We start from the raw sequence: 26,534 nt of genomic DNA on the forward strand, positions 1-26,534 counted from the left end.
TCCTATTTGCTGTATGCCTGAAAAATGATGTCACTGACTTAGCGCTGCTTAAGTGTAAGGACACAAAATGGAAAAAACAATCTGGGATATTTATCCGGTGGGGAATGTAGGGAATGCCTCTGCCTTCCCCTGAGCAATGTACTAGAACACAGGAGACATTTGTAAAAAAATACGAGTCTGCTTAATCAACACAGAACACCTGAATGGTAGAAGCTCATTTTATTTATGTGACAGTGCAATCCCAAGAGGACAGAGCAGATAGCTAACATTACATTCTTAGCTTCTGCTTTCTACTGGCTTCATCTGGCTGCGTTAACACACACACACATGCCAAGGCAAAAGAAAACACATACTGGACTACCTACACAAAGACCTCATTGTTGGAACATAAACCAGGATTATTATAATGTTTTCACAGCTTTGCAATTGTGGGGATATAATGGCATTATGGGAGGAGGAGGGGGAGGGAGAGGTGGATGGGGAGGAGGAGGGGGGGAAGACAAGAGGCTTACGTAAGTGCTCCTCGCTGCCAGTGATGAGCAAGGACCAGACACCGTGGAACACATACTAGTTCGTACAGCAGAGTGGGCAATGCAACCTGACCTGTGCAGACTCCCCACAGAATTCCTCCACCATGAGAAAGATCCTTTATTTCTTCCTGTATCTATTAATCAAAATTGCATGATGAATAGTGCCTTAGATCTTCTTTTTGGCAGAGAAAAAAAAAGTTCTCAATGCAAGAAACTGACTGTGTATAACAAACACGACTCTAGCATCCATGTGATAACCTATGCCCCAACAGTAAAGACCTTTTGATACTAGAGTTTTGACTTCTGCCTGTGCCTACTCAACATTCTTTCAGAAGGGATATTTTATAAAAAATAAAAACCAATGTACCATCTCAAGGTCAGGCTCAGTGACAAAAATGCACTACCCGAACCTGGTAAAACATCGACTCCTCGCCGCATGTTAGCTGCTTATAAAAAGAGCAGCTGCACTTTCCCGTGATCCATGCAGGAAACGCGCATGGAGATCAAGCAGAACAGAGACGTCCTTCAGCTGTGACATGCAGCCTCAGAGTCCTGCAGACTTATGGGCAGAAAGAAAAGCACGATGGTTGCCGCAAAGCCGAGCCAGGCTGAGTCAGCCCTGGGAAGGCTGGCTGGGGGACCACAGGAAGCTGGACAGAGTCAGGAAAGTTCCACTGTGTGATACGGGTGAGATCTATCTCTCCTCGTGCCTTTTTCCAGCACCATGGGCACTTTGCTTAGAAGCATCTCAGGCTTTGAATGCAAGCAACTGTCCTTTAATGAAAAGGCTGAAGCACTTCTGGTCCTGGAAACAGCTCACGATGGGTCCTTAAGGCAAATGCCAGGCGTCAAAGAAACTGTAGGGCCATTTCAGAATGCAAACCATCAAGTCACTGCCCCAGGAGTTATGTCCGCGCATGAACGCTCCTCACAAGAAGAGCTCCCGCTATTGGGTTTTGAAGTTCATGTGGCTTTTACATCCAAGAAGTGCTGCAATGTTTTCCTTTGTAGAGACTTCCAGGGTGGATAAAAGTTCATGATGTTGCTTAAAAACAAACAAGCAACCACAGTGTGGAGAAGCTAGTCAACTACTAAGCCGTGTGAGGTTTGCTTCTGCTTGGCGTTCACAGCTTGCTTTTGTGGTTGGCATAGGGAAAGCCGAACTGAGCGATCATGAGGTTGGAGTACTTGAGGGGCATGCCGCCATAGACGCTGACGAGCTTATTGACGCAATAAGACCTCTGCAGGAAGTGCTCCGCTCGATGCCACATTCCTGAATGGCTCCCACTGGTTTCTTTTTCCAAGTTGCCCATGTTTACAGGTTTTACAAACACCCCCGAAGTCTTCCCGGTGTGCTTGGCAATGAGGAAGTTCATGGCAATGTCATCACAGTTTTGCGTGTCATCGACCAGGGCGTGGACGGCTGCGGGCTGCCTCTGGAAGAGCTCGAGGTACTTGCTGCTGAAGAAGGAGGCCCCGATCAGCACCATGGAGTACTGGTCACCGTCCCCCACGCCCGGGGTCTGCAGCTCAAAGCCTCCGTAGCTGTAGACGCCCGACGCGGTGGAAACGTGCTTCCTGGGGACAAATCCTACAATTTGGTCAGGAAATTGCTGAACAGATGGAAAAAGAACAAGTGAGTGGACATTTCTTTAGAGCAGACATAGTGGAAAAGCAATGACTTATTACAAAGAGAAGGAAACGAATCTGCCAGCTTCATTTTATTCCTGTTTCACTGAACTCCAGGCAACTTCATATGTCCAGGTCCTGACACGTTCACAGTCAAATTCCTTCACAGCCCAAATCCCTAGCCTTGCAGACGTTGTCCTGATTCACACACGATCTGTATCAATCACTGCTAGTCACCAGAGGCTGGTTCTCCCCAGTGCACCTCGGGGGAGCGGCTCCATGAATGCTGCCTATTCTAGGAGCCATGACACAGTGTGATTCTTTCGAAAACTGTTCTGATCTCTTAGGATTATGGGTCTACATGTATGAGTTTACTGTATTTCCATGTGGATGCCAAGTTCCTGAAAGTTACTGTGTCACTGTTGATTTTTAGACAATGTTATATCTTTATCCCTTTTCAGCCTGGTGTTTCCTTTTAAAAAATATGAATATATATAATGAGATGTGTCAGGATGACTGAAGAAAGGACAGTAGTAACATAATATTATTAAGGTGAGAGTGACTAAAACAAATCAACAAGCAAAAGAAAACCAGTAAAGCATGTGAAAGAGGTAAGAATAGACACTAAACCAGTATCTCTCTCTCTCTCTCTCTCTCTCTCTCTCTCTCTCTCTCTCTCTCTCACACACACACACACACACACACACACACACACACATGCTCTCAGGCAGGGTTAAATCCCATTTCAAAGTGTGCATGGAGAAGGGGTTCTATGGAAAAAAACCTCATGGTGATCTGATTATAAATCCCTAATTGGGCAGGTCATGGCAGGCAGTCACGCCCCAGGCCTATGACTTCTTTAGTGAAAGGTTTCTCTTTGCCTTAAGCAAGCCCTGTCCCTTAGCACGCCTTTGAAATGAGCAAAACCACCCGTAGGAGAACACGTAATCTTAACTATAATCCAGAGATTTCCAACAGGTTGCTATAAGAACGTTTAACACAAGCAGTACCTGACTACTTAGTCAGGAGCACTGACCTTTCCCCCTTAGATTGTCATATAAAAAAAATGACAACTGCCAACACAACAATAGCCGTCTGGTGTGAGTGAATAAAAATTACACCTATTTTTATTGTCAGATCAGCAAAAAATATATTTTTGGGGTGCCGCAGAATTCTAACTAAGGAGGTTACTATCATGCAAATCAGACCACTTACTGGGGAGCACTTGTTTAAATGTTGGACAGGGTTTCAGTGCTCATCTGCAGTGTGGTTTCAGGTAACTAGTGCAACCGCTAAAAGCCAGCCCCTGTTAACACACGGTCAGCAGGAAAGCGCTGTATTTTTAGAATGGTGGGCCAGTGAGCAATCTGTGCCTGTCATCCCAGCAGGATGTAGGCAAACACCGCGCACACCTGTCACCGCAATGGTGCATGCAGATTTGTCATTAGTGATTTCTAAACCATGACCACAGAATCAGGAGTAAATTTTGTGGCTATAGTAAATGCTTTCTTTGAACAAAGGTTAATACAAAAATACACTTCTCATCTGAGACATGCCTGTGGCCCTGCGGAAAACAACTCTGGATGCCAGTCTTTGCTGGACCACACACCAGGTCATTCCCGCACTGCTCTCTGGGAGGAAGTGCTGGCCTTCCACCCCAGAATCCCACAGATAAGTCAAATACAGGTAAAGGCAGCATAACCTGCAGGCTGGCTGAACGGAGCACAGGAAGTCTCAATGACCACATCACAAATGAATCTCTCTTTTGGACAAAAGCTGCCCCAGCTGTGTTGGATGGCACCACATTAAACCACGCTGCTCTAGGTAAACACCAGATAGGACTTCATGCTGAAGAGTTCACAAAGGATTGGGCAACCTTACCTGCCAAACGGAGAAAGCAAACGCAAGGTCTTGGGCGCTAATTAGCATGTCGTCATCGACCATTAACACCGCTGAAATGAAAGGGAGAAATTGAAAACTGAGCCATTTGGAAATGAAAACACAATGAGTAAGATACACCAGTGTCTATACAGATTGTTCACACGAGGTCCTGTCTAACAAATTAGTAAATATATGTATTCTTCGAGAGATTTGTCTAGTAGAAGTTTTTATTTGAACTGAAACTGATTTTTATAATTGCCGGAGGGGAAATTATCATGTAGTTATCACCTATTATTGTAGAAACTAATGAAACTATACCTAAGTAGCACCGAGGTTCCTTAAATCAAATGATAATCTCACGTGACTGCTACGTAGAAGGCGGGGGCAAGAAATGCATTAAGCTTAGGTGGCATCCACTAGCTCTGAGACGCAGTATGTGCAGGCACAGCGTGTCTCCCTTCACAATCACCACCTCTTGTCCCTGCTGTAACAGGGACGTGCTTTCCTCCCCTCGAAGCTGCTACTTGACGTCCTGGAAATTGTCCCTGAAGTTTTTCAAAGTGCTTTCTTAAACTTCCCTCTTCTTCTCTAAACAATTAAGACCAGAGGAATCCAGCCATCCGCCTATGTCCCAGCTCCCTGTAGCTGCTACGACTCACCCTGGGTCTCCAGTTCAGGGAAGGCCTGGAGCCGATTTCTCATCCTGTTGGTGGTCTGGGGTTTGAAGATCACGGGCACGGGGTGCGGCCCCAGAGAGTTCCATAAGTCCTCCGGTGGCTTCTCCCCGACATTGTTCCACACCACGATGGCTTTGTGCAGCTGCGGCACCGCCTGGTAGTGATTGAGCAGCCGCAGCAGCAGATCCGACCTGTTGTACGTCTGCATGATGAGAGTGAAGGAAGCCAGGGCGGACTGGCCCTGGGCCTTCACCTCCCTCCGCCACGAGAGCATCTTGTCATCTTTGTTGTTGGGAAGGAGAGTGGTGAGGGCCCCAGCCACCAGGAGCAGCAGGAGGACGGCCACCAGAGAGAGGCGGAGCACGCGGGTGCCCAGCGCTCTGCCAGGAAGTTTGCAGATGTGGAAACACCTGGAGGAGCAATGGAAACAAAACATCAGCCTTCTCATGAGTCTCCATGCTTGTTAATGAGGAAAGCCATTCATCTGGTCTTCGTTGGTTCAAGTTCACTTTCTCCGCCTCCTAGGTAAGGTGGTTTGGGCCGGGGCAAAAATAAGAAGGCCAGTGAATGACCCTCCCTCCGGGATTTTCCTGCTTGGCAGCTGCAGACAAAAGGTCTACATGCCGAACAGGAAGAGTCCACATTTTGCTATTACGGATAATGCTGCCATGAACATTCATATACAAGTTTTTAAGTGAACGTGTTTTCATCTCTCTTGGGTATATACCTGTCCCTTAAGAAAGACCTTACGGCATTTTCCACAGCGAAGGCTACCCTGCAATCTGGCCTTTTTAATCCCCCCTCCGAGAGCCTATATAAAGCATCACATTCCTTCTCAATACTTCTTTAAGCAGCCATTACCTATGAACTAGGTTTGCTTTATCCTCATTGATTTAAGAGGAAGTAAAATACACATTATGTATAAAGTTTTTCCAAAGCCCTGCCTCCTTGAATCTAGCTGTGTGTTACTGGGCAGACAGTGAGGTCCTCTTTCCCCTCAAAGTGCACAGGTCTGAACTGCACTGGATAAAATTTCCTGCGAGCCTGGCATCTTTCTCCTGGAATTGCCCACTGATTGCAACTATTGTGTGATAATGATGGTGTTTGGAAGTGACCAATCCCAGGGACATAGATTAGGGCAGAGGAAGGAGTGGCCTTATTCCTAAGAGGAACATTATGACTTGTAAGGATGAGAGGAGTCAATGCATCCTATGAAGAAAGCCTAGAAATAGAACGGCATTTTTAGCCCAGTACAGTGCCATGCGAAATTAGTTCCAGAAATGAGTTGAAAAGAAGCCCAGTACCTCTGTAAACACATCACTCTCACCAGGCCGGGGTACGGGAGCTTTTCATGTGAACCTCTCTCTGTTTTAGGCACAAAGAAAAAGAGGGGAGGCAAGCCTGGAATATTCTATGGACCCCTCTCCCAGTTTTTACATACGCTATACTGGCTTTCAGCAACCGGCTCACATCTGTAATCACCTCTCTGAGACAAACAGATTTTCAGATACATACATTATAAACAGTTTTAGGTATCAAAGCTAACATGGAAGCAATCTCAATTCACATGGGCTTTCTAACTTTATTAAAGGAAGGTCAAAATACGTCTGTGGTAGACATCTGTCAATCAACAAACATTTATTGGGGCTTATCACGCGCCCAGCGCTGGCCGGCACTAGGGATGGTAAGGAGCTGGCCCACCCAATGTCTGCCCTCACAGCTTACTGATAGCAATGCAGCGGTCAGACCCTTTCCCCCTTTATGCTACATAGTATCTCAAAGCAGAAAGAAGGGAATTAAAATACACCCACCCCATTTCACAGATGGGATAGCTGATGTAGAGAATATTAAGTACTTTTTGTTGAGCCACTGGAAGAGTGGTAGGTCAGAATAAACGTCCAACTCTCACACTCGAGTCTCTTTATATTCTTAGGGTCTTTCTTTCTTTTCAGCTCTGATCTAATCCACAAGAATATTTCAATTTTATAGGTACTGACTTTCCTCTATAATCTGAATTACTACTTCAAAAGATAAGATCAAAAAGACACCTGATGGTATTTTCTAACAGACCATGGCTCAAGCAAAAACTTATTTCCAAGGAAACAAAGTTACCTCTATAGGGAATATTTTTTTCTCTAATAAAAATACAGGTACCTCACCCCTGTTCATAGCAGCATTATTCACAATAGTGAAAGGGTAGAAGCAACGCAAATGTCCATCAAGAGACAGATAAACAAGATGTGGTATATCCATACAATAGAATACTATTCAGCCATAAAAAGGAAGGGAATTCTGATACCTGCTACAAAATGGATGAACCTTGAGAACATTAGGCTACATGAAATAAGCCAGGCACAAAAGACAGATACTCTATGATTCCACTTACATGAGGAACCTCGAGTAGTCAATTTCATAGACACAGAAAGTAGAATGGTGGTTGCGGGGGACTGGGGGAAGTGGGAAATGGGGAGTTAACGGGTGCAGAATTTCTGTTCTGCAAGATGAAAAAGTCCTAGAGATGGGTTGTTCAATAATGGAAACATACTTAACCCTACTGAACTGTACACTTAAAAATGGTTGCGGTGGCAAATATGTGTATTTTATCACAACTTCAACAGAGCCAAAAAAATATTGATACTTACCTCATCATGATAGTTCAAATTTTTTTCCTTATGGCTTCAGTAATTGATAGGAACAGACTCTCTTGACCTATTAAGGGGAAATAAAAAATTGTCTGTGATGTTTTTGTCAATTAGCAGGAACATTTTAAAAATTCCTTTCAATGCCATTGTCCACAGGCTTTGAATTATTTCTAGAAATTAAAATTTGCTATTCTGTCCTCTAAAAATCACATTTAGGTAATGAGGTAGATCATGCCATCCTACAGGCTGGTGATAACACTTCCACATTTTTGTTTTCCTCTTCCTCTTCCGTATCCAGAAGCAGAAACAGCAGACCATCCCCACTATCTTGTGTGTTTACACATTTGAAACCAGAACATACTAGTATATGCCATAAAGCAAACTCTCTAAACGCAGCAGCAATTACCGCTTGTATTCAATTTCTAGATTCCTAAGTATCTGTAGATTTTTTGCCCCCACAGCTCCTTTTCTCACTAAAGTGTCACAAGGCATTCCATGTGAAACATCTAAAAAACCATGGCCCCTAAAACAGGGTTGCGGATAAATGCCAGGGCTGACGACCGAGGAATGGCAGGTGGCATCCTTCCGATTCCTCAGGGACTATTGCCCCAAAGGAGCTAGAGCCCCGGCTGGAGAGGTTCTACCCCTTAATTCTCTCTGCTCTCATTTCTCACAACCCTCCATCACACGCCTGAAAAGCTGGTTTTACTCCCCCAGAGAGTCTGCACAGTTAACCTAATGCAATTAATTCGTAGGAGAGGGTATAAGCAGTTATTAAAATGTTCAAAGTAGATATCCATTTACTCGTTTTAAACTGTTCATTACCATGCCACCTATTTACAGGCTCATACACCCATGTAATCTTGTAACGTGAAGGAATCAAGAATCTGGAGACTTCTAAGATAGTGCCTCTGTAATGACCACCAGAAAAGAGCTGAAGAATCATTTTTTATTTTCCAAAATCATGTTCTTTCATGATACAAGTTACGGAAAGGGCAAAAGGATGACAGTACACATCAAAGACTGACCGAGCAATAGCGGTCCCTCCCCGCGGGCCCAAGGGCAGCTCTGTGCACCTACACCTCACGGTTCCAAAACCCTGAACACACCTGCCCGTCACGGACCCCCTCCTCAGCTTCTTCCACGAATTCCTCGGAAAGAACCTGGACTCACCTGGACCTGTGACCCACCTCCTCCCTCACCCACCACCGGCTCAGAGCCCAGCAGACAGGAGGCTATCACTAAATGACTGCGGAAGGAATGACAGAAACCGACGCTGGCTTGGACAACATGTATTGGACAACATGGGCACAGACACATTTTTTCACGATGACAAGAGAAGTGAGACACGGTCAGGCGTTTTCCGTTCACACAACCGTCCTTGATTCCAATGGTGCAGTTTGTATCCCCAAGGCCTTGGCGCTGAAGTTGGTGGTTGTGCCGCCCAAGACGGAACGCTCTGAGGGGCATCGCATCGCCCCTTCGAAAGGAGAAGGCCCTTCGGTCCCAGGAGAACCTACGTTAGGTCTTCGGGGTGGAGACGGGTGGAATTTGGGAGCCCCAATATAACTGAAATTGAACTTCGATTTCTCCAACTCATTTTAAAACGATTTGAAAAGATCCCTGCGTGAACCAGTGGAGCAATTTATAGCAATGCTAAAATGCACAATCTCTTCTCTTTTTTTGTCCTTGAATTTACTGGGGTGACATTGGTTAATACAACCATCTAGGTGTCGGAGGTTCACTTCTATGATGCACCAGCTGTGTATTGTACAGCGCGTCCACCACCCGAGTCCATCTCCTTCCACCACCGTGTGGCCCTCCTCCCCCACCCCCCGGCCTCCGCCTCCGGGACCACCCCCTGCACCAGGAACTCGGAGGCAGGCGGCAGACACACAGGCTCACCTGGCTCCGTAACCCACCTCCTTCCCCCACCCTCCACCGGCTCAGAGCAGCCGACCTTGAGGGAGGGCTCAGCGGCTGGAACCTGGCTATTCTGCACCCCCTCGGCCCCTGCAGTCACATCCCGTTGGAATTCAGCCTTTTCGCCGACAGTCCAGTTGCCGTGGAAATCCTCACCCTCCTCACCTGGCGCACCCACTTCCTGCCCGAGTGAAACTCAAACTCTAGGACGAACACACGGAAACGCTCCTAACGGGCACGTCCCTGCGCTTCAGGGAAGAGACGGATGAAACACACGCCAGGAAAGGCCACGGCCACGCACCCTCTCCAGAACGTACATTTCCGCGATCTCTTTGCACAGCAGTTTGAACGAACAAGAACATTTTTTTTTAAATTAGAGAATAAGTAAATTATATTTTCAAAACTAAAACCAGCCACTCACCACCCCCGCCGCCCGCTCCAGCGAAGGTCCAGGACCGGAGAACCCCATGCACTCCCCCCGGCAACCCTTCGGCGCCCAGCGCCTCTGCGACGTGCTCGCCTGCGGGCGGGCTGGCCCGAGCCCCGCGGGTCGGGTTCAGGTTCGGATTCGGGTTCGCGGCCACACGCGGAAGGGGCGTCCCGCCGGCCCACTCGTGCGCGTGCGCGTTCCTGAAGCCCGCGGCGCTGGGCCGGGGGTGAACGGGAGCGGGGACGCCCCACTTCCTGTCCCACCGCACCCCGAGCCAGCCCTGCCGGCCCCGCTCTCCCCGCGGTGACGGGGGTCACTCACGGGATGCACCTGCCCGTCCCCGACCACGTCCGGGAAGGCGCCCGTGGAGCGTTCCCAGGACGAGGCGCCCTGCGCCCGCACACGCGCCCACGGCCCTCAGGACCGCAGCTGCCCACTGTCGCGCGTGGCCGCACGGACGGGCCCGGCGCCGAGCTCGGGCTGGCTGGATGGGCCACCAGCACTGGGCTGCCCGCTGAGGGCGCCCTGCGAGACCGTCACTGGCGCTGCCTGCGGAATGGCGGCGACAGGACGCGTCGCCCCCTGCATTCCCGGGCTTTGCTGCCGCCCGCGCCGGGGTTTAACTCGAACGGGGGACGTGGCGACGGGGCGGGCCCAGGCCGCGCGCCTCCGGGGACGTCGAGGCGAGGCGGTTGCGTGGGAGCCGCGAGCGCCCGCCTCACCTCAGGAGTTCCTTCTAGGAGGCGGGTCGCGGCGCCTCAGACCCCGCGGTGCTGCCTGCCATCCCGCCCCGACCCCCACGGCGCCTGCGCGGCAGCCTGGCAACGCCGGCCCTAAGCCCCGCCCACCGCACACGACACGCCCGCTGCGCAAAGCCCCGCCCCCACGTCCCGCCCCCTTTCCCGTCCCAGGACGCGTTGCGCGGCCCAGGCCGGAAGTCGGCGAGTTCCCGGGCGTGTGTCGGTGTCTGTGTCTCGTATCGGCGCGCGGCCCGGGACGATCGCGGGGGATTCCCGTCCATAGGCGTCACCACTGTCACCACCATCACCCACGGAGCCGCTTCCAGAGCGCGGGAGACCCGGCCCTTCGCCGGGCATTGAAGATGTTGCCTCTGTCCATCAAGGACGATGAATACAAACCACCCAAGTTCAATCTGTTGGGCAAGATCTCGGGCTGGTTTAGGTGCGGGGTGCCTTGTGTGCGGGGGAGTGGGGACAAGGCCCAGGCCGAAGGGTGGCCCGAGGTGCAGGGAAGGGGGTGCTAGGGACACCCTCACTTGGGCACTGGGAGGGTCTGGAGAGGGGCCCCGGCGTCCGGGTCCCAGCCCCGCTTGGACTCGCGCGCTCTTGCCCACTTTGTCGTGCCCAGGTCGATCCTGTCGGACAAGACGTCTCGGAACCTGTTCTTCTTCCTGTGCCTGAACCTCTCTTTCGCTTTTGTTGAACTCCTCTACGGCATCTGGAGCAACTGGTAACCGGAGGGGGAAGGGTTGGGGCGGAAGCCGGGGCGGCGGAGACCGGGCTCTGTTTGCTGAATGCCACGTAGCTAGTCGCCGGGAGGGCCAGGTCCTGCCGCCGCCGCCGCCCCTGCAGCTCACTTGCCGGCTCTTGTCCACAGCTGCCTGGCGTGGCTGCGTTTCTTAGCATCGGGGCCCACGCGTGCGGCGGTTCCTACGATTTGGGTCCTCGCTCCCCCTCCCCCAGCCCCTCCCCCCGCCCCCACTCTGTCCAACAAGAGTGACAAGTCCCCTCCTCATTTGGGCAGGTGCAGAGAGTCTGCCCACATCCCTTAGGGTCTCTGTCCACTTCCTTGGAATTGGGAGAAACGCGCTTCCTGCCTCCCGGGGGAGTGTCCTTGCCTGTCCGGGTGGGAGTGGCCCTTGGATTTCATCCTTAAGATTCCGAGAGGGATGCCCAAGATGTTCTGCTTACTTTGTTGTTAGATCTTGGAATGGGGAAGAGGTTTACACGGGGGACAATCTGGACAGACGCGTGTCATCTCTTCCATTCACCTCTCTCTTTAATTTTGTGCTGAAACTGTCTCAGGATTTCCCTCTGGTCCGGCCTGCAGTTGGGAAGCCCACAGGGCTTTCTAAAAGCTTACCCCTCGTGGTGTTTGGTGGTACCTTTGTTGTTGTCTGTTCGTTTTTTAACTGCTTTGGGAAGAGGTATATCCCGTGGAACTCTGGAAGTGAAATACTACTCTCTAGTTGTTTGCTGTTGAATAACTTCAGGGTCTTATAACATTGTTCAACCAACAATGTGGTCATCACACTTCCGGGCGTACTGATTGGTCTGTACGTCTCCTATCCATTGGAGAATCTGATGAAAGCCAACCCTCAGTCTTTTATACGAGACTTCAGCGTGGTCCTGGGCTCCTCGGCAGAGCTCGTGGACCCCCAGTTAAGAACCTGTGCCGTCCATGCTTCGTGTTCTGTTCATTAAGCAGACGTAGTCTCTGTTCACTGAGGTCCATTTTCACAGACAGTTGCTGTCCTTGAGCTTTATCGCTGTGGAAACTGAGCAATGACATTAGATCATATCCCCAGTTTTGGTGACAGGTATACTTTTATATGAAACGTGGACCACTTTTCAGTGCAAATGTGGATGCAGTTTTGTCAGTAATCCTCAGCAAATCATGAAGGCCATCGTTGAGCGGCCACTTGGACAGTAACTGCATATCGAAACATGGTCACATCTCAGTATATGTCATAACCGTGTTGAGTCCGCTAGGAATCAGATATGTGTGCCCTGTAATAGTAACCCCCTTCAATGTATTGTACATGTTAAAAGCGCTGTATAGTGGACCCTGGAACAACATGGGTTTGAACTATGCGGATCCACTTACATACAGGTGGTTTTCAACCAATATGTGCAGCACTGTAAATGTATGTTCTCTTATGATTTCCTTAATAATATTGTCTTTGCTCCAGCTTACTTTATGGAAATAACCCAGTATATCATAATATAACACCTGTGTTAACTGACTATTTATGTTACTGGTAAGGCTTCCGGTGAATAGTAGGCTATTAGTAGTTAAACTTTTGGAAGTCAAAGTTAAATGCATTTTTAACTGCACAGGAGGTGGGTGTCCCTAACCTCCCTGCTCTTCAAGGGTCAACTGTATTGTCTTCTATTGGAATAATCATAATTTATTATAAATATACAATATTTATATCGTTTATTCTTCCTGCATTATGCCATATTGTGGCATATGTGCTGACTGTATCAAGACTATCTTGGTTTATATATGTAGAGTTTTGCCATAGTTACTTTCTATTACAACACATTATATTTTACTGTGGCCTACCATTGCATAAATTGCTATGTGAAATGTCTTGTTCAGTGGATTCATATTTGAAGTGCATAGATTGTCTCTTTCATGGAAAGTCATTTTAGATAGTAATTCTTTTGGTCTGTAGAAAGCTATTGAGAAAATTATGAAAACCTTGGATTTCCAAGCTGTTGTCGAAAGTCACCAGTACGTAAGGAAAACGTGAGTGGTACGTGACTTGTTCTTCTGTGGCTTGCTCTCCTGACCTAAGGCTCTCTTCTCAGATTGTCCAGATATGTTCTAGATTTGGAGTCTAGCACTGACCCAGTGTCTGTTATACCCAGCTCAGGTAGCCGGTATTCCTCTTCCTGTTCACCGTCACATCCACAACCGCTGCTCCCCACGGTTAACTTTTATCAGTGCGCTGGGAGTACAAATGTGTTCCCATTAAAGCGTTGGCAGATTTAGAAAATGGGTGGGCCTTTTCGTAATCTGGCTTTCTATGTCTTCTTTAGATACCACAGTTTTTAGGTCCCTTTGTTGATGGATCAACAGTTTCTTTATGTGACTGGATTATCTCTGTTGCTGAAGGTTCCACGAGAATTTTAAGTTCCTAGAGTGAATTTCTCACGGGAACTTTGTCATTGTAATGTCTGTTCATTTTCATTCTGGAATAAGTAAGTCTCAAGATGTTGTGAACATGAAATGTCAAGAAATTTTTTCTGTTTGGAAGAAAGATGAATAAAATATACTCATTCTTCGCAAGTAAAGGTTCTTAGAAGCAGTTGATCTTGTTGCAGAATTCTGGTTCTTGCTCAGAACCTTCATTTTAAGGTGAAAACTTAATTAGAGTTGATGTATATTTTTGAGGATGAGACTGTACCCTCAGTGGAAGAATAGATAACCTCTTTGTTTTCCCCACATTAAGTGCCCATTGCCTTTCAGCTTGCCACTCGAATGTAAACTGTATTAAAGGAGGGATCTCTGTCTCATTCGGGCACCTTACACATGGTACATAGGATGCCTGATACATATTTGCTGAGTGAAAGAATGAAGGAACAATGAATGTATGGAATTAATCTACCTGTACTGTTCTTCCCCCTCTCCTTTTCTTCTTGATCAGATTTCATTGCTATCTTTCTGGAAGATTCCTTCCTGATGAGCAGAGCTGATGCTTAGGTTTTTAGAGAAGGATGCCTCCTGTTTGGTTACTATTCTAATACGCCACCATGTTTGTTCTTTTCCAGCTTAGGGCTGATTTCCGACTCTTTTCACATGTTTTTCGATAGCACTGCCATTTTGGCTGGGTTGGCAGCGTCTGTTATTTCGAAATGGAGAGATAATGATGCTTTCTCTTATGGGTAAGACTTTTTAAAATCCTTTTTGTTGACATGTAAGAAACACAGAAAAATTCACAAATCTCAAGCTCAAAGAATTTTCACTAATCGAACACACTTAGGGAACTTGAACCCTTGAATCTCTTTCGTCTCCTCCTGGTTCCTTCCCACAGGCGACCACCGTCCTGACTACATGGGGCAGTGGCGCCTGGTTCTGAACACTGAATCCCTGTCATCTACAGTATTTACTTCTTTCGGGGGTTTTTTTTTTTTGCATCTAAGTTTTTTTGCTTAGGGGTAAGGCATCTTGATTTTACCCAAAATTTGTAGGTGAGATTGTTACTAGGTAAGGGAATTTCTCAACACTTAACCTAGTTTTTTGAAACAGATGAAAAAGTAAAAGTTGTAGCCTATGTAAATGATCCTGTTTCTTTGTTTTTAGGAGGACATTTTGCTGTTGATTTATTTAAGATCATTCTTTTCCAATATGGTTTCATGTTACATATCCTCTTCAGCTCCGCTTTTCTGTACAGTCCTTCCCCGCTGGCTGAGTTTGGAGAGCGACTCAAATATTCAGAGGGTGTTTTCACACGGGGAGGGTCCCACCCCCAAGCCTGGGGCCCTGAGGGGCAGAGCTGGCTTTTTCGCATCTCTGCTGGAAGCCGCAGTGGTCCCATTTACTGACGGACTCTGCCTGCGTGGGTTCTTTTTTCTTAGCGTATAGGACATTCTGCAGGGTAATTACATCCATGTGTCAGAGGCGGTGAGAACCAGTATCCTCTTCCTCTCTCCTGCCCGCTTTCTCTCTGCCCCCTCTGCCTGCTCCCTCTCTCACTCCTTCCTGTCCGTCCTACCCCCCACCTTCACAGCCTCCCCTTTCTTCACTGTCTTTCTGGTCACTGGGCCTGTGTTCGCTCATTCCTCCTCCCCTTTGCTGTGTCTCTCAGCTCTTTTCTTGTGCTCCCTCTTCCTCTCCCTCAGTCTCCCCTCCAGGCCCTTGTGCTCTGGCTTTTCGCAGTCTGTCCTTCCTTCTTTCACTGATTCCCTTGCCTTGCAGGTGCAGGGCCTCCATCCTCTCCCTCCCCTGCTCCGTCCACCCTCCTCCAGCATGCTCTGACTCCGGCTCCCTTCCCACCTTCTCCTTCCGCCCAGCTTTGCCTGTGCTCTGGAGCAGGCATCCTCTGCTTCTTGCACATCCTCTGTTCTGCTCAGATGCTTGCGGGCCACTGCTTTGCTCCTCCAGTGATAGAAAGATGAGGAAGGTGTAGCACCTGCCTTGGGGAACCTGGGGTCTGATGGGGGAGCAATTCTGTAAAAATAGTAACTGCACATTTGACAGGTGCTGAAGGATGAAGTCTAGGACAGAACTTGCTGATTCGGGGTATCACCAGAGCATTAGGTTCCTTGTAAAATGATAAAAGGTGAGACAAGAAACACTAATCAGACTATTCCTATAGTAGGAGCAAGAGATCCGCTATAGCTAGAGCCCCAAAGAGGCTGCGTGCTCAGAGAGAACATGTGCCCTGGCACCATAAAATCTTAAGTCCACTTTGGGTCATTAAAACTACAGAAAGTGGTATTCTTGATGCTCCTATTATATGGTTTAAGGACCAGAGTGGTTAACTGCTGTGAGCGCCCTTTGAAATATGTTTGAACAAGTAAAGCTGCCAAGTTCAAGTTGTTCCTAACGACTTTAGGCCCGAGATGCCTCTTGGTAAAGAAACCCTTTCCCCGCCGCCTCCCATGGGCAGGAGGCAGGAGGCGTCAGAAGTCCGTGGGGAAGGGGCAGAATTTTAAAAAGTAGTTCAGTTAGAATCACATGAAGCTAGAGTTGATTCTAAAAATAGGTCAACGTTTGCGCTACATTTCTTAATCTTAGAAAAAGAGTGATAGGAATAGAAATCTCAAGTGGTTTCAGGGATACTTGAGAAATAATTTTAGTTTCCTTCAGATAAAGCTCCACTTTCCAAAGATGTGAAAGCTGAACAGCGCAAAGCAGAAGGCCTAAGGCGAGAAGGAATTAATAAGTTACAAAACCCCTCTTTTCAGGCTCTTTTCTTCCACTTTTTCTCTTGGGATTCTTCTTTGCCTATTTAGTCCTGCTCTTCCTGCTCCAACGACAGCTGGTTCACATTTCTGGGGACGGTCTTTCTACACCTCCTTACTCCAAGGTCTTCTGATTGCTGTGAGGAAATCTATGTATTTTCTGCTATTCAACATAATTCATAATATTTAAATTCATGTTCTTGTTTTTATAATATATGTACAATAAAACATACTGCACTATAAATACTGGGACTTTGCTGGCCACTTATAATCATATAAAGTGGTTTAGCGTCATCGAACATGCGTAAGTTTACTGGTTGATCTGTAAGAAATGACTTAATAACCCCGTTGTTTACTTTGCTCTTTAGGTATGTCAGAGCGGAAGTGCTGGCTGGCTTTGTCAATGGGCTGTTTTTGATCTTCACTGCCTTTTTTATTTTCTCAGAAGGAGTTGAGGTATAGTAGATAATGACTAGAGCCAGTAAATTATATATGCAAGGAAGATGTCTATTCACTAAACACACATGTAACAGAGCTGTTTTTCACACGATTATTAAGCGTTGAGTACGGCCTCGGGTTCAGGAGGAGCTCACACAATAGTTGAGAAAAATTAAGTAGATGTGCAGCTACTTGGAATGGAAAGCAAATAACCGTGCTTTGCAGGTGTGAGTGAAGTGTTGACCCGGGAAAGTACAGACGCAGCACGGGCGGGGCCTGCGGGAGAGCTCTTAAGAGAACCCCAGTTCTGCCGGGGGCCCTTCGCACTCGGTGCCTGAAGTCAAGGAGAAGATTTAAAGGGGAGTGAACTTGAAATGAGCGGCAACGCTTTAAAATGCCACGAAGGAGGGGCTTCAGGCCAAACGGTCATGCTTCCAATACTTGTGTTTAAAACAGTGACTGTTACCTTTCCTGCAGTGTGTGAATATGGTTTTATTCCGATGTACGGCTTTGGCAGGTATTTTTGGAGGGATTTTTCATTCTGAAAAGAACTGAATGTTTTTTAAAGTGGCTTTTTGCTTCCACCCGTTGACCCCTCGGAAGTCACCCCGGTGAACCTTGTCTTGTGTTTTCCAGAGAGCGCTGGCGCCGCCCGACGTGCACCACGAGCGGCTGCTGCTGGTCTCCGTCCTGGGGTTCGTGGTGAACCTGGTGGGGATATTCGTGTTCCAGCACGGAGGCCACGGGCACTCGCATGGCTCTGGTATGGCGGCCGGGCCCTTCGTTTCTTCACTTCCTGTTTCTGTCACAGTGACTCACTTTTCAAGACTGATCATTTCCCAAGTCAAACTTGGACTTTTAATAACAAAAGTAATGTGAATAGGCTCTTAGTAATGTCTTCCACTTCTCCGTGCCCCTCACTAGACAGTAGCACCTGCTCCGTTACACGTGCTCCGATTTGGGTGTGGGTCCTTCCAGACCTGTGTAGCTCATCTGTTGATTATGACACCATTTATATAACACAGACAGACAAACTTCAAAACCACAAAGCAACTCTAGTTACTAAAAAATTATAGTGTATGTGGGTTTGAAATTTACTATAATCTGCCCTTCAGATCCTTCCATTCGCATGTCTCTGCCCCCCTTCTCTCGTGAGCAGCCATACAGAACTCCAGAGAGTGGGTTCCCTGGTTTCAGGTCTCGTAGGGGAAGTCCTGTCTCTGGATTTTCCAGGTTTTTTGGAGAGTGACTCAACATATGTTTTTTTTGATCACTTTGTCAAGTTTTATGAAACATTTTGTTGGAATTTTGACCAGAAATTCATTGTCTGCGTTTGTGAAAAATGGACACAATTCAGATCAAATTTCATGTTCATATGAAATTCCATGTCCTTTATTAAATTGTCTTAGGCATTTTAACAGAAATATTTTTCATTGGGTTCATTTTTAGGTAGTTGAAAGTTTTTATCCCCGTGAAGAATGATAACTATCGTTCCTGCTTGTCTCATTGCATAGTCAGGACCTCTAGCACAGTGCTGATGAGAAATACTTCTAGCTTTTTTCCTTGCGCCAGCCTTCATAATCACCTGGGTAGCTTTTTACAAAACGCTGATGCCAGGTTTAACCTCAGAACGTTTGCGTGAGAACCTCAGGAGGAAGCAGCCTGTATGCCTGACCCGTGCACTCAGCGGGGCGGGGTGAAGGCACTCCGAGCTGCTCCCGGGGCTGGCGGCTGGGCTTCTGGGCTTCGTTTCTGATTGCACTGCGTTACCAGCCAGAGGATATTCCTGTGTCTATTGTATGATAATGTTTTCCCCCCTTCAGTTAATTTAAAATTAGTAACTGCATGAGTAGATTTGCTGGTGAGGACCCATCCTTAAATTTTGGAGTTAACTGTATCCATTTAAGACTACGTTTAGGTCTGATCCGTTTTGAGTCCATTTTTGTGTGTGGTGTGAGGTATGGGTCCAGTATTTTCTTATATGTAGGTAACCAATTGTCTCAGCGCCATCTGCTAAAAAGGTGATTTCCCCCACTGAATTGTCTCGTCATTCTTGCCAGCAATCAGTTGACCATAAATGTGAGAGTTTGTTTCTGGACTTTCAGTTCTGCTTCACTGATCTACTGTAATCCTGGAGTTGGGTTTAAAATCGCAATATGTGATTTTTCTACTTTATTCTTTTTTTTAAGGATTGTTTTGGCTATTCCGGATCCCTTGTTGAATTTCCATATAAATTTTAGGATCTGTTTGTCAATCTCTGCTTTATTTCCTTCCTGTACTGTGTGGTAGGAACTGTGTTATTCTAATGAATCAATAACACTTTACAAGTAAATGTTTATGAACTTGCGCAGGGGTGGGCAAACTTTTTGACTCGAAGGCCACAATGGGTTCTTAAACTGGACCGGAGGGCCGGAACAAAAGCATGGATGGAGTGTTTGTGTGTGAACTAATATAAATTCAAAGTAAACATCATTACATAAAAGGGTACGGTCTTTTTTTTTTTTTTAGTTTTATTCATTTCAAACGGGCCGAATCCGGCCCGCGGGCCGTAGTTTGCCCACGGCTGAACTTGCGTCTGGTTTTAGAGCTAGTTCTTTTGCTGATGTCAGTGTTACTGTAACCATTAACAAACATATTTTCACACGCCTTTTGTTCTAACGCTATTCGTAGGCCATGAACACAGCCATTCCCTCTTTAACGGTGCTCTGGACCAGGCCCACGGCCACGGGGACCATTGCCACGGTCCGGAACTGAAACACAGCAGTGCGCACAGCCACGACCATGCGCACAGCCATGACCATGGACACTTCCACTCCCACTCCCACGGTGAGTGCAGCCTGCGGCCTCCCTCACGCAGACCTGCGCAGAGGCCTCTTCCTGGTGAAAGGGTCTGTTACAGTGTCACAGTTGGCTTCCTTTCCAGCGAACCAGCCTGGTTCTCACGCCAGTTCTTTTTTAGCGTGTGGTGAAACTGGCGTGGAGTCAGGCAGTGGATAGGGCTTTTTTTCAGTGAGTATCCTATCTAATAATAGAGAAACGTGGTAATTAACTGTAACTTCGCTACCCTTCCCATTGGCTAATCAGTGAGATATGCAAATTAACTGCCAACCAAGATGGCGGCCAGCAGCCAGGCAGCTGAAGCGAACAGGAGGCTTGCTTGCTCCAGTGATGGAGGAAGCCAAGGTTCCCCGCCTGCCGCTGCTGGCCTCTGAGCTGCACTCTAAGAAACAATGTTGCAATTATAGAAGCAAAACCATCCCCAGAAACCTGCTTTCAGCCAGCTGGAGCTGAAACAGTGTTTCAATTATAGAACCCAAACAAAAGCAGATACCTGCTTTCAGCAGCCGAGGTCTCAGAGCTGGAGCCGAGCCTCAGAGCTAAAGCCAGCTCTCAGTTCCAGTGACAGCCATAGAAGGTAAATAAATCCCAGAATAAAAAAAAGAAAAAAAGGAGAGGTTGGGAGCTTCAGTCACTCGCAGCCTGAAAATGGCCCTCAGCCCCTCACCCAGATTGGCAAGGCACCCCAGTGTGCACCCCCACCCTGAAGAGGGTGTGACCAGCTGCAAACAGCCATCATCCTCTCATCCAGACTGGCCAGGCGCCCAAGTGAGACCCCCACCCTGATCCGGGACACCCTTCAGGGCAAACCAGCCAGCCCCCACCCATGCATCAGGCCTCTATCCTATATAGTAAAAGGGTAATATGCAAACTGACCCTAACAGCAGAACGACTGGGAATGACTGGTCACTGTGACACACACTGACCACCAGGGGACAGACACTCAATGCAGGAGCTACCCTCTGGTGGTCAGGGCGCTCTCACATAGGAGGAGCTCTGCTCAGCCACAAGCCAGGCTGACGGCTGCCAGTACAGCAGTGGTGGTGGGAGCCTCTCCTGCCTCAGCAGCGCTAAGGATGTCCGACTGCAGTTTAGGCCTGCTCCCCGCTGGCAAGTGGACATCCCCCAAGGGCTGCCGGGCTGCCAGAGGGATGTCTGATTGCCATCTTAGGCCCAATCCCCTGGGGAGTGGGCCTAAGCCAGCAGGTAGTCATCTCCTGAGGGGTCCCAGACTGCAAGAGGGCACAGGCCGGGCTGAGGGACCCCCCCACTCCCCCCCCCCCCCGAGTGCACAAATTTTTGTGCACCGGGCCTCTAGTATTATGATAAAAAGCCACTATTTTAAATGAGTGCCCGTGAATGAGGAACAATTGCATTTCAGCAAATGAAAAGCATGATTTTTTAAAAATAAGTTCTTATTGATTTTAGAGAGAGAAGAAGGGAGAGGGATATAGAGAGAGAAACATTGATAGGCTGTCTCCTGCATGCCCCCTATGGGGATTGAGCCCACAACTGAGGCATGTGCCTTGACCGAGAATCGAACCTTGATCTCCTGGTTTATAGGTTGATTCTCAACCACTGAGCCACCCCAGCCAGACAGAAGCATGGTTTTTTAAAAGTATGACAAGGCCTTTTGTGCTATATATAGGCTTATAAAAATACAATCGGAGTTTGCAATTCTTCACATTTTCATTGTAATTTTGATAGATATTTACCTCATTGTGCTCTTAGGAATCTTTGTATGCTGACTTACATTGCATTGGGTACTAAGTTATAAGGTATTTAGCAACATAGTATTCTATTTAAAAATTCTATTTGAAATAGTTTATTTATGAAAATTTTGAGTATAGACTAATAGCTGCTTAAGGGGTACAATTTGATTGATCTTTAAATAATATGCTTAAATATTTTGTGTACTTGCCATATTGGCAGAATTCTAAAGCTTTAGATTTGAAAATATGACAGGGGCCTTGGAGACTGAGTTTGTAACTGTGACACTGGTATGCTTTAAAACCTTGCTTTTCTAAGTTTTGTGCTCACATGCATCCCAAAATAATTTTGAAAAACTATGTATCCTTCATAGTTGGGATGATTTCTTTAAAAACTCCTCGTGACATCAGGTCATGAGGAGATCCTGGCAGCTGGTGACTAGGACTGCCAGGCCTTCGAGACAAGGAGTCTGACTCCAGAATCTGCTCTTGACTATCCTGTGCCTTCCATACTGAGGAGCCCATCTGGGGACACAGTAGCAATGCAGCCTGGATCCCATTTTGCCCTGAAGGATAGCACGGTCTCCCTGGGAAGCGCTGGGAGCTTCCTATTTATCGGGATCCTGCACGTGAGTCGAGCCAGCGGCTTATTGTTTTAATTGCTCGCATCTCAGTGATATAAACAGTAAAGGCTCAGCTCTTGTGTTAGGTCAATAAGGTAGGCGCTCTGTCCCTCATGGCAATTCCAGGATCCAGGCTCTTTCCCTCAGTGGGATTCTTAACCCTGAGAATGAGGTAGAAGGTCACGTGGGACATGCTGACGAGCCCGGATGTGCTTTCCGCCTATTTCTTTGTTCACTACTGAGTGACACACACCTTCTAACTCAAGGCAGCCGGAAGTGTGGTTTTGTTGTTGGCTAGCACGAAGGAGAAAGGGGTTTGGTAAGCAGCCAGGCATGCTCTGTTCCCAGAAGGACTTTGAGAGTGTGCTCGGGGTGGGGGGGGGGGGGGACCGCGGGGGGGTCATGTTGTTCCTGTAGCTCTAATGCCCGTGCAGCAGAGACACCTCCGAATAGCTGTCAGAATGACTGTCTCTACCTGGGCCGACAGCCTGTAGACAAATCTGGTGCCTGGATAAGGCACTGAGAACAGGTACACTGTTGACTGTCCGCAGGATTGGCAGGTGGCTACATATTTTGTCCCCACACAGCAAAATGACAGTGTTTTTCTCTATTACTATATTAAGTTTTAAACCTAATTTTGTAGGTCTGACGTGGCTGTATAGTCATGCATCCTTCGCGATACATTTGAATGAAAGGTACTCTGAATCGCAAACATTGCATCAGGAACTGAAGACATGTTCTAAAATAACCTAACTTACCTCTCTGCAGATGGTCCCTCCTTCAAACAGACAGCAGGACCCAGCAGACAGATTCTACAAGGTATGGCAAGGCACTTGTCCATTTCTGTTCCATGAAGCTGGCTTCATAGTTTTCCTTTAACATAGTATTTGTGTTTAAAACGTTAGCCTTCCTAGTGAATTTTCTTATATGTCAGTTTATGGATAAATAACCCTTATTAGCCTATGACAGGTTTTAGCATCAATTTTCTTCCTTTTCAACTTTATAATGTACTAAAAGACATTCTTTTATTTTAATTGTCAGTTGGCTATTTTCTCACATGTAATAAGAAGAATAAAATATTGAGAAATGATACTGCATAAGTATAAATGCTACCCATCCCAATGACTATAGTAACATCATAGTCGTATATTTACCTTTGCAGGATTATTAAATAATTTTTCCAAGAATAATATTCCATATGTATTTATGTTGTGGAAAATTTAGTGCTACAAATGCAATGCATCCAAACCCAAAGATGTTCAGTGGCCATAGTGAACCCCAATGTAAACTGTGGCCTTTGGGTGACGATGTGTGGACGATGCTTCATCGGTTGTAACAAATGTACACCCTGGTAGGGATGTTGACAGGAGGCTGTGCATGTGTGGGGGCAGGGGGTGTAAAAATCTCATTAACTTTGCTGTGAACCTAAAACTGCTCTCAAAAATAAAGTCTATTATATTTTTTAAAAATGTAATGCAAAGTGAGACCTCAGTTATATCCACAGGCATCAAAAATGATACCTAAACAGGAGCTTACCTGTCATGTCAAACAGTGTGTTCCCAGATTTGACGTGCCAGAGAAGATCCGTCTTGTCTGTTCCTGTTTTGGGGTGGGAACCAATCTTTGGTCGGAATTTCCACTTAGACGTCATTGTCCGGTTTTCTGAGTCCCAGCTGCCCGACTTCCTGCCTTTATGAGCTTGACTTCGGCCTGACCTTCTCAGTAGCTTGGGATCCGGTCCCGCTACACCTGCTTATCTCCCCTGCTTCCGAGGCAGCTCTCGCTTTTGACATTTCCCTGTATATCTGCTCCTCTATACTGAGGAGGTTATTTCAGGCACTTCAGCGTGTCTTCCAGTCCCCAGTTTCCCATTTGCAAAATGTACAGAATTGTCTTAAAACAGCCTTTGCTGAAATAGCTTGTAATGATGCATAAGGAGTGCGTCTATATCCAGTGCTGTCAATGAGCCTGGATAATGAGAGTTCATTTTTAGTTGAGAAACCATCACTGTGTGAGGGGAGGTTAGATTTGCCTTCTAACTATCTTTTATACAGCTGTTGTGAACATTAGTGTATATTCTCTAAGTGCCCGCTAATTTATGGTGGCTGCGGCAGCCCAGCAGATGGCTGAGGACAGGGATGACCGCCTGCTGCTTCGCCTCTTCCGTACAGGTGCTCCCACGTGGAGAACTGATGAGCTGAACTTGTCAGCTTCTTGCCGCATTTCATATTGCTAAGAAAGCCAGTGGTCAGGTCAGTAAATGAGATGCAGCCAGGACTTCCCAAAGGAAAATAAAAAACAAACAGTTCTTTTCTTTTTCTTCTGATGTTTAGAGCTGTTTTCTATTCTGATCCCACCGAAACACTGATTAAAAAATAATAAAGATTTAAAAATCACACACGTCACTTAAGAGTTTTGAAGCGTAGGGCCCCTCAATCCACTTTGCTGTGTATCTTTCTCCAGTTAATTTTAAAGCTTAAGGTGATCCCAACACTTACTATTCTTTGCTATTGAAATACCCTAGGGAAATGAAATATATTTTCCTATAAGGGTGCCTCTAACATATTTTGGTGATAGAAAAAAGCCATTGTTGTTGTTTTTTCCCTAAAGAATTGTTACAAAGGTTAAAAAAAAAAGAGCCATTTTTTTTTTTTTTTGAAGAATTGTTATAAAGGTCAATACCCTATCCCAATGATTCGCAAGAATTTTTAAAACATGCAATTCCTGACTATTTAGTCAGGGGCACTGACCTCTTTTTCTTTAAGTGGTTGAATAAAAAATGACAATAGTCATCTGGTGTGAATGCCCTGTTTTGAACCATAAATATACAGGTTATACAATAGAGTTGCATCTTATTAGTTATATTGCATAATTGCATATTAAGGTTGCATCTGGTAGGTTAATTCTTGGTACCAGAAATCCTAATATACAAATATAGGTACCTGACTTTTTAAGAAGTTACTTTGGAGCTAAAAAGCGTCGGTAGTTACTATTACTATTTGTGTGTGAGTCATTAAAAATTATATCTATCTATTGTCAGATTGGCAAAAAAAATATATTTTTTTGGTGTGCCACAGAATTTTAGTAATTGGTTTATGTGTGCCATGAGATGAAAAAGGTTGAAAATTGTTACCCTACACAATGAAAAAGTAATAGGTACTGAGGAATGAATTACATTTGCTATAATACTTGATATAAAATTCCACGGTGGCAGATGAATTGAAATTTATTTTCCCAGAGTGCATTAGGATTTGATTAGACTGGTTAGTAGTCCATTTTTATTTATTTATTTTTTAAAAATATATTCTATTGGTTTTTTACAGAGAGGAAGGGAGAGGGATAGAGAGTTAGAAACATCGATGAGAGAGAAACATCGATCAGCCGCCTCCTGCACACTCCCCACTGGGGATGTGCCCCCTACCAAGGTACATGCCCTTGACTGGATTCAAACCTGGGACCCTTGAGTCCACAGGCCGACGCTCTATCCACTGAGCCAAACCGGCCAGGGCTAATAGTCTATTTTTAAATTATTAGGAAGTGTTTTCAAGTTTAAGCAAATGTATATTTTACATCTAAAAAATTGTCAGTGAATAAAAAACAAGAAAAATAAGTATTTCTAAAGTAGACCATGCTTTTTACACGTTAGATATTTCTTTTCAGCTAAAGTAGTTGATGCTGTTGAATGTTCTATTTTTAGCAAGGTCTGGTTGAAGTTGTATAGGGCAGCGATTTTCAACCTTTTTCATCTCATGGCACACATAAACCAATTACTAAAATTCTGTGGCACACAAAAAAATGTATTTTAAGAGACATTTTAAGAAATGGTGTTTTGCCATACAGTACATTTTATCTATTAAAGATCTAAATGTTGAATAATCTGCTAGTTAAATATTTAGTTAAACTTGCTTCTTGACATTTTAAAATGGTTTTCCCATCGTGTCAATTCTTAAATGTTAATATTCTATCTAGGTTCTTAGACCGTTAGAATCCTACTAATTAAATATTTAATTATTAAAAGTTCAAATATATTTACATCCAATTAAAAATATTAAAATTCCTACTTTTATATCAAGTTTGAGCTCTGTATGTAACTTGAGGTAGCAAAGTCTTCAGGATAATTAATAAGTTTGTCAAGTTTAATAGTTAAGGTCTGTAGGTAATTCGTCTCAGATGATAATTTTAGTGACCAGCAGGGGGCTCTCTGTGTCCATGATCTGTTTTAGCCATGTTTTCTTGACAGGTTCTTTCTGCCAATGACATTTTTTTCTAAATTGTTAACTTCTGGGCTCTTTTAACCAGAGATGAATGTGCACAAATGATTTTTAGAATCCATGCCTTGCCCTGCTTCCTCCTTTATGGTACTCTGCATCAGGTGTGGTGAGCCTTGCTGATTGAAACAGAAAAGAGTATTCTAGTCCCCAAGGTTCTATTACTTCATTACTAACAGTTATTCCACAGCCTTGCCATTTTCAAATTATTATGTAGGACTTAACATGGGAAATACGATGGTTTCAAGAAATGTTTGCGTTGCCAGTTGCTCGGCTGCGTTTTGATCCCG

The 26,534-nt window shown here is 46.0% G+C and overlaps 2 protein-coding genes across 5 annotated transcripts in view; one reads left to right on the forward strand and one right to left on the reverse strand.

The window, feature by feature from the left end:
• Window positions 1-204: 204 nt before the first annotated feature.
• On the reverse strand, window positions 205-10,522 carry EXTL2 (exostosin like glycosyltransferase 2). 3 transcript variants are annotated; one of them, XM_081112201.1, is made up of 5 exons: window positions 9,803-10,522; window positions 7,360-7,426; window positions 4,700-5,127; window positions 4,041-4,111; window positions 205-2,143 (listed from the first exon to the last, which is right to left on the reverse strand). In XM_081112201.1, the coding sequence occupies exons 2-5, from the start codon at window positions 7,365-7,367 to the stop codon at window positions 1,655-1,657; spliced, it is 996 nt and encodes a 331-aa protein (XP_080968327.1). In that variant the 5' UTR covers window positions 7,368-7,426; window positions 9,803-10,522; the 3' UTR covers window positions 205-1,654. The 3 variants fall into 3 exon arrangements, with proteins under 3 accessions (XP_080968327.1, XP_080968329.1, XP_080968328.1); XM_081112203.1 differs by having other exon boundaries at window positions 10,435-10,504; XM_081112202.1 differs by having other exon boundaries at window positions 9,704-10,326.
• Window positions 10,523-10,652: 130 nt separating this feature from the next.
• SLC30A7 (solute carrier family 30 member 7) overlaps window positions 10,653-26,534 on the forward strand; it is a 30,959-nt gene continuing 15,077 nt past the window's right edge. Inside the window, exons 1-7 of one of the 2 annotated variants that reach the window (XM_081112427.1) lie at window positions 10,662-10,894; window positions 11,081-11,182; window positions 14,233-14,346; window positions 16,737-16,824; window positions 17,443-17,569; window positions 19,477-19,632; window positions 22,745-22,795. In XM_081112427.1, the coding sequence (XP_080968553.1) occupies window positions 10,815-10,894; window positions 11,081-11,182; window positions 14,233-14,346; window positions 16,737-16,824; window positions 17,443-17,569; window positions 19,477-19,632; window positions 22,745-22,795 (718 nt within the window). In that variant the 5' untranslated portion in view covers window positions 10,662-10,814. Of the gene's footprint in view, window positions 10,895-11,080; window positions 11,183-14,232; window positions 14,347-16,736; window positions 16,825-17,442; window positions 17,570-19,476; window positions 19,633-22,744; window positions 22,796-26,534 lie in introns of both variants that reach the window. The other variant, XM_081112428.1, reaches the window with a different exon arrangement.

Source organism: Myotis nattereri (genome assembly GCF_964212035.1).
Source record: "Myotis nattereri genome assembly, chromosome: 18".
In the NCBI taxonomy this organism is placed as follows: Eukaryota; Metazoa; Chordata; class Mammalia; order Chiroptera; family Vespertilionidae; genus Myotis; species Myotis nattereri.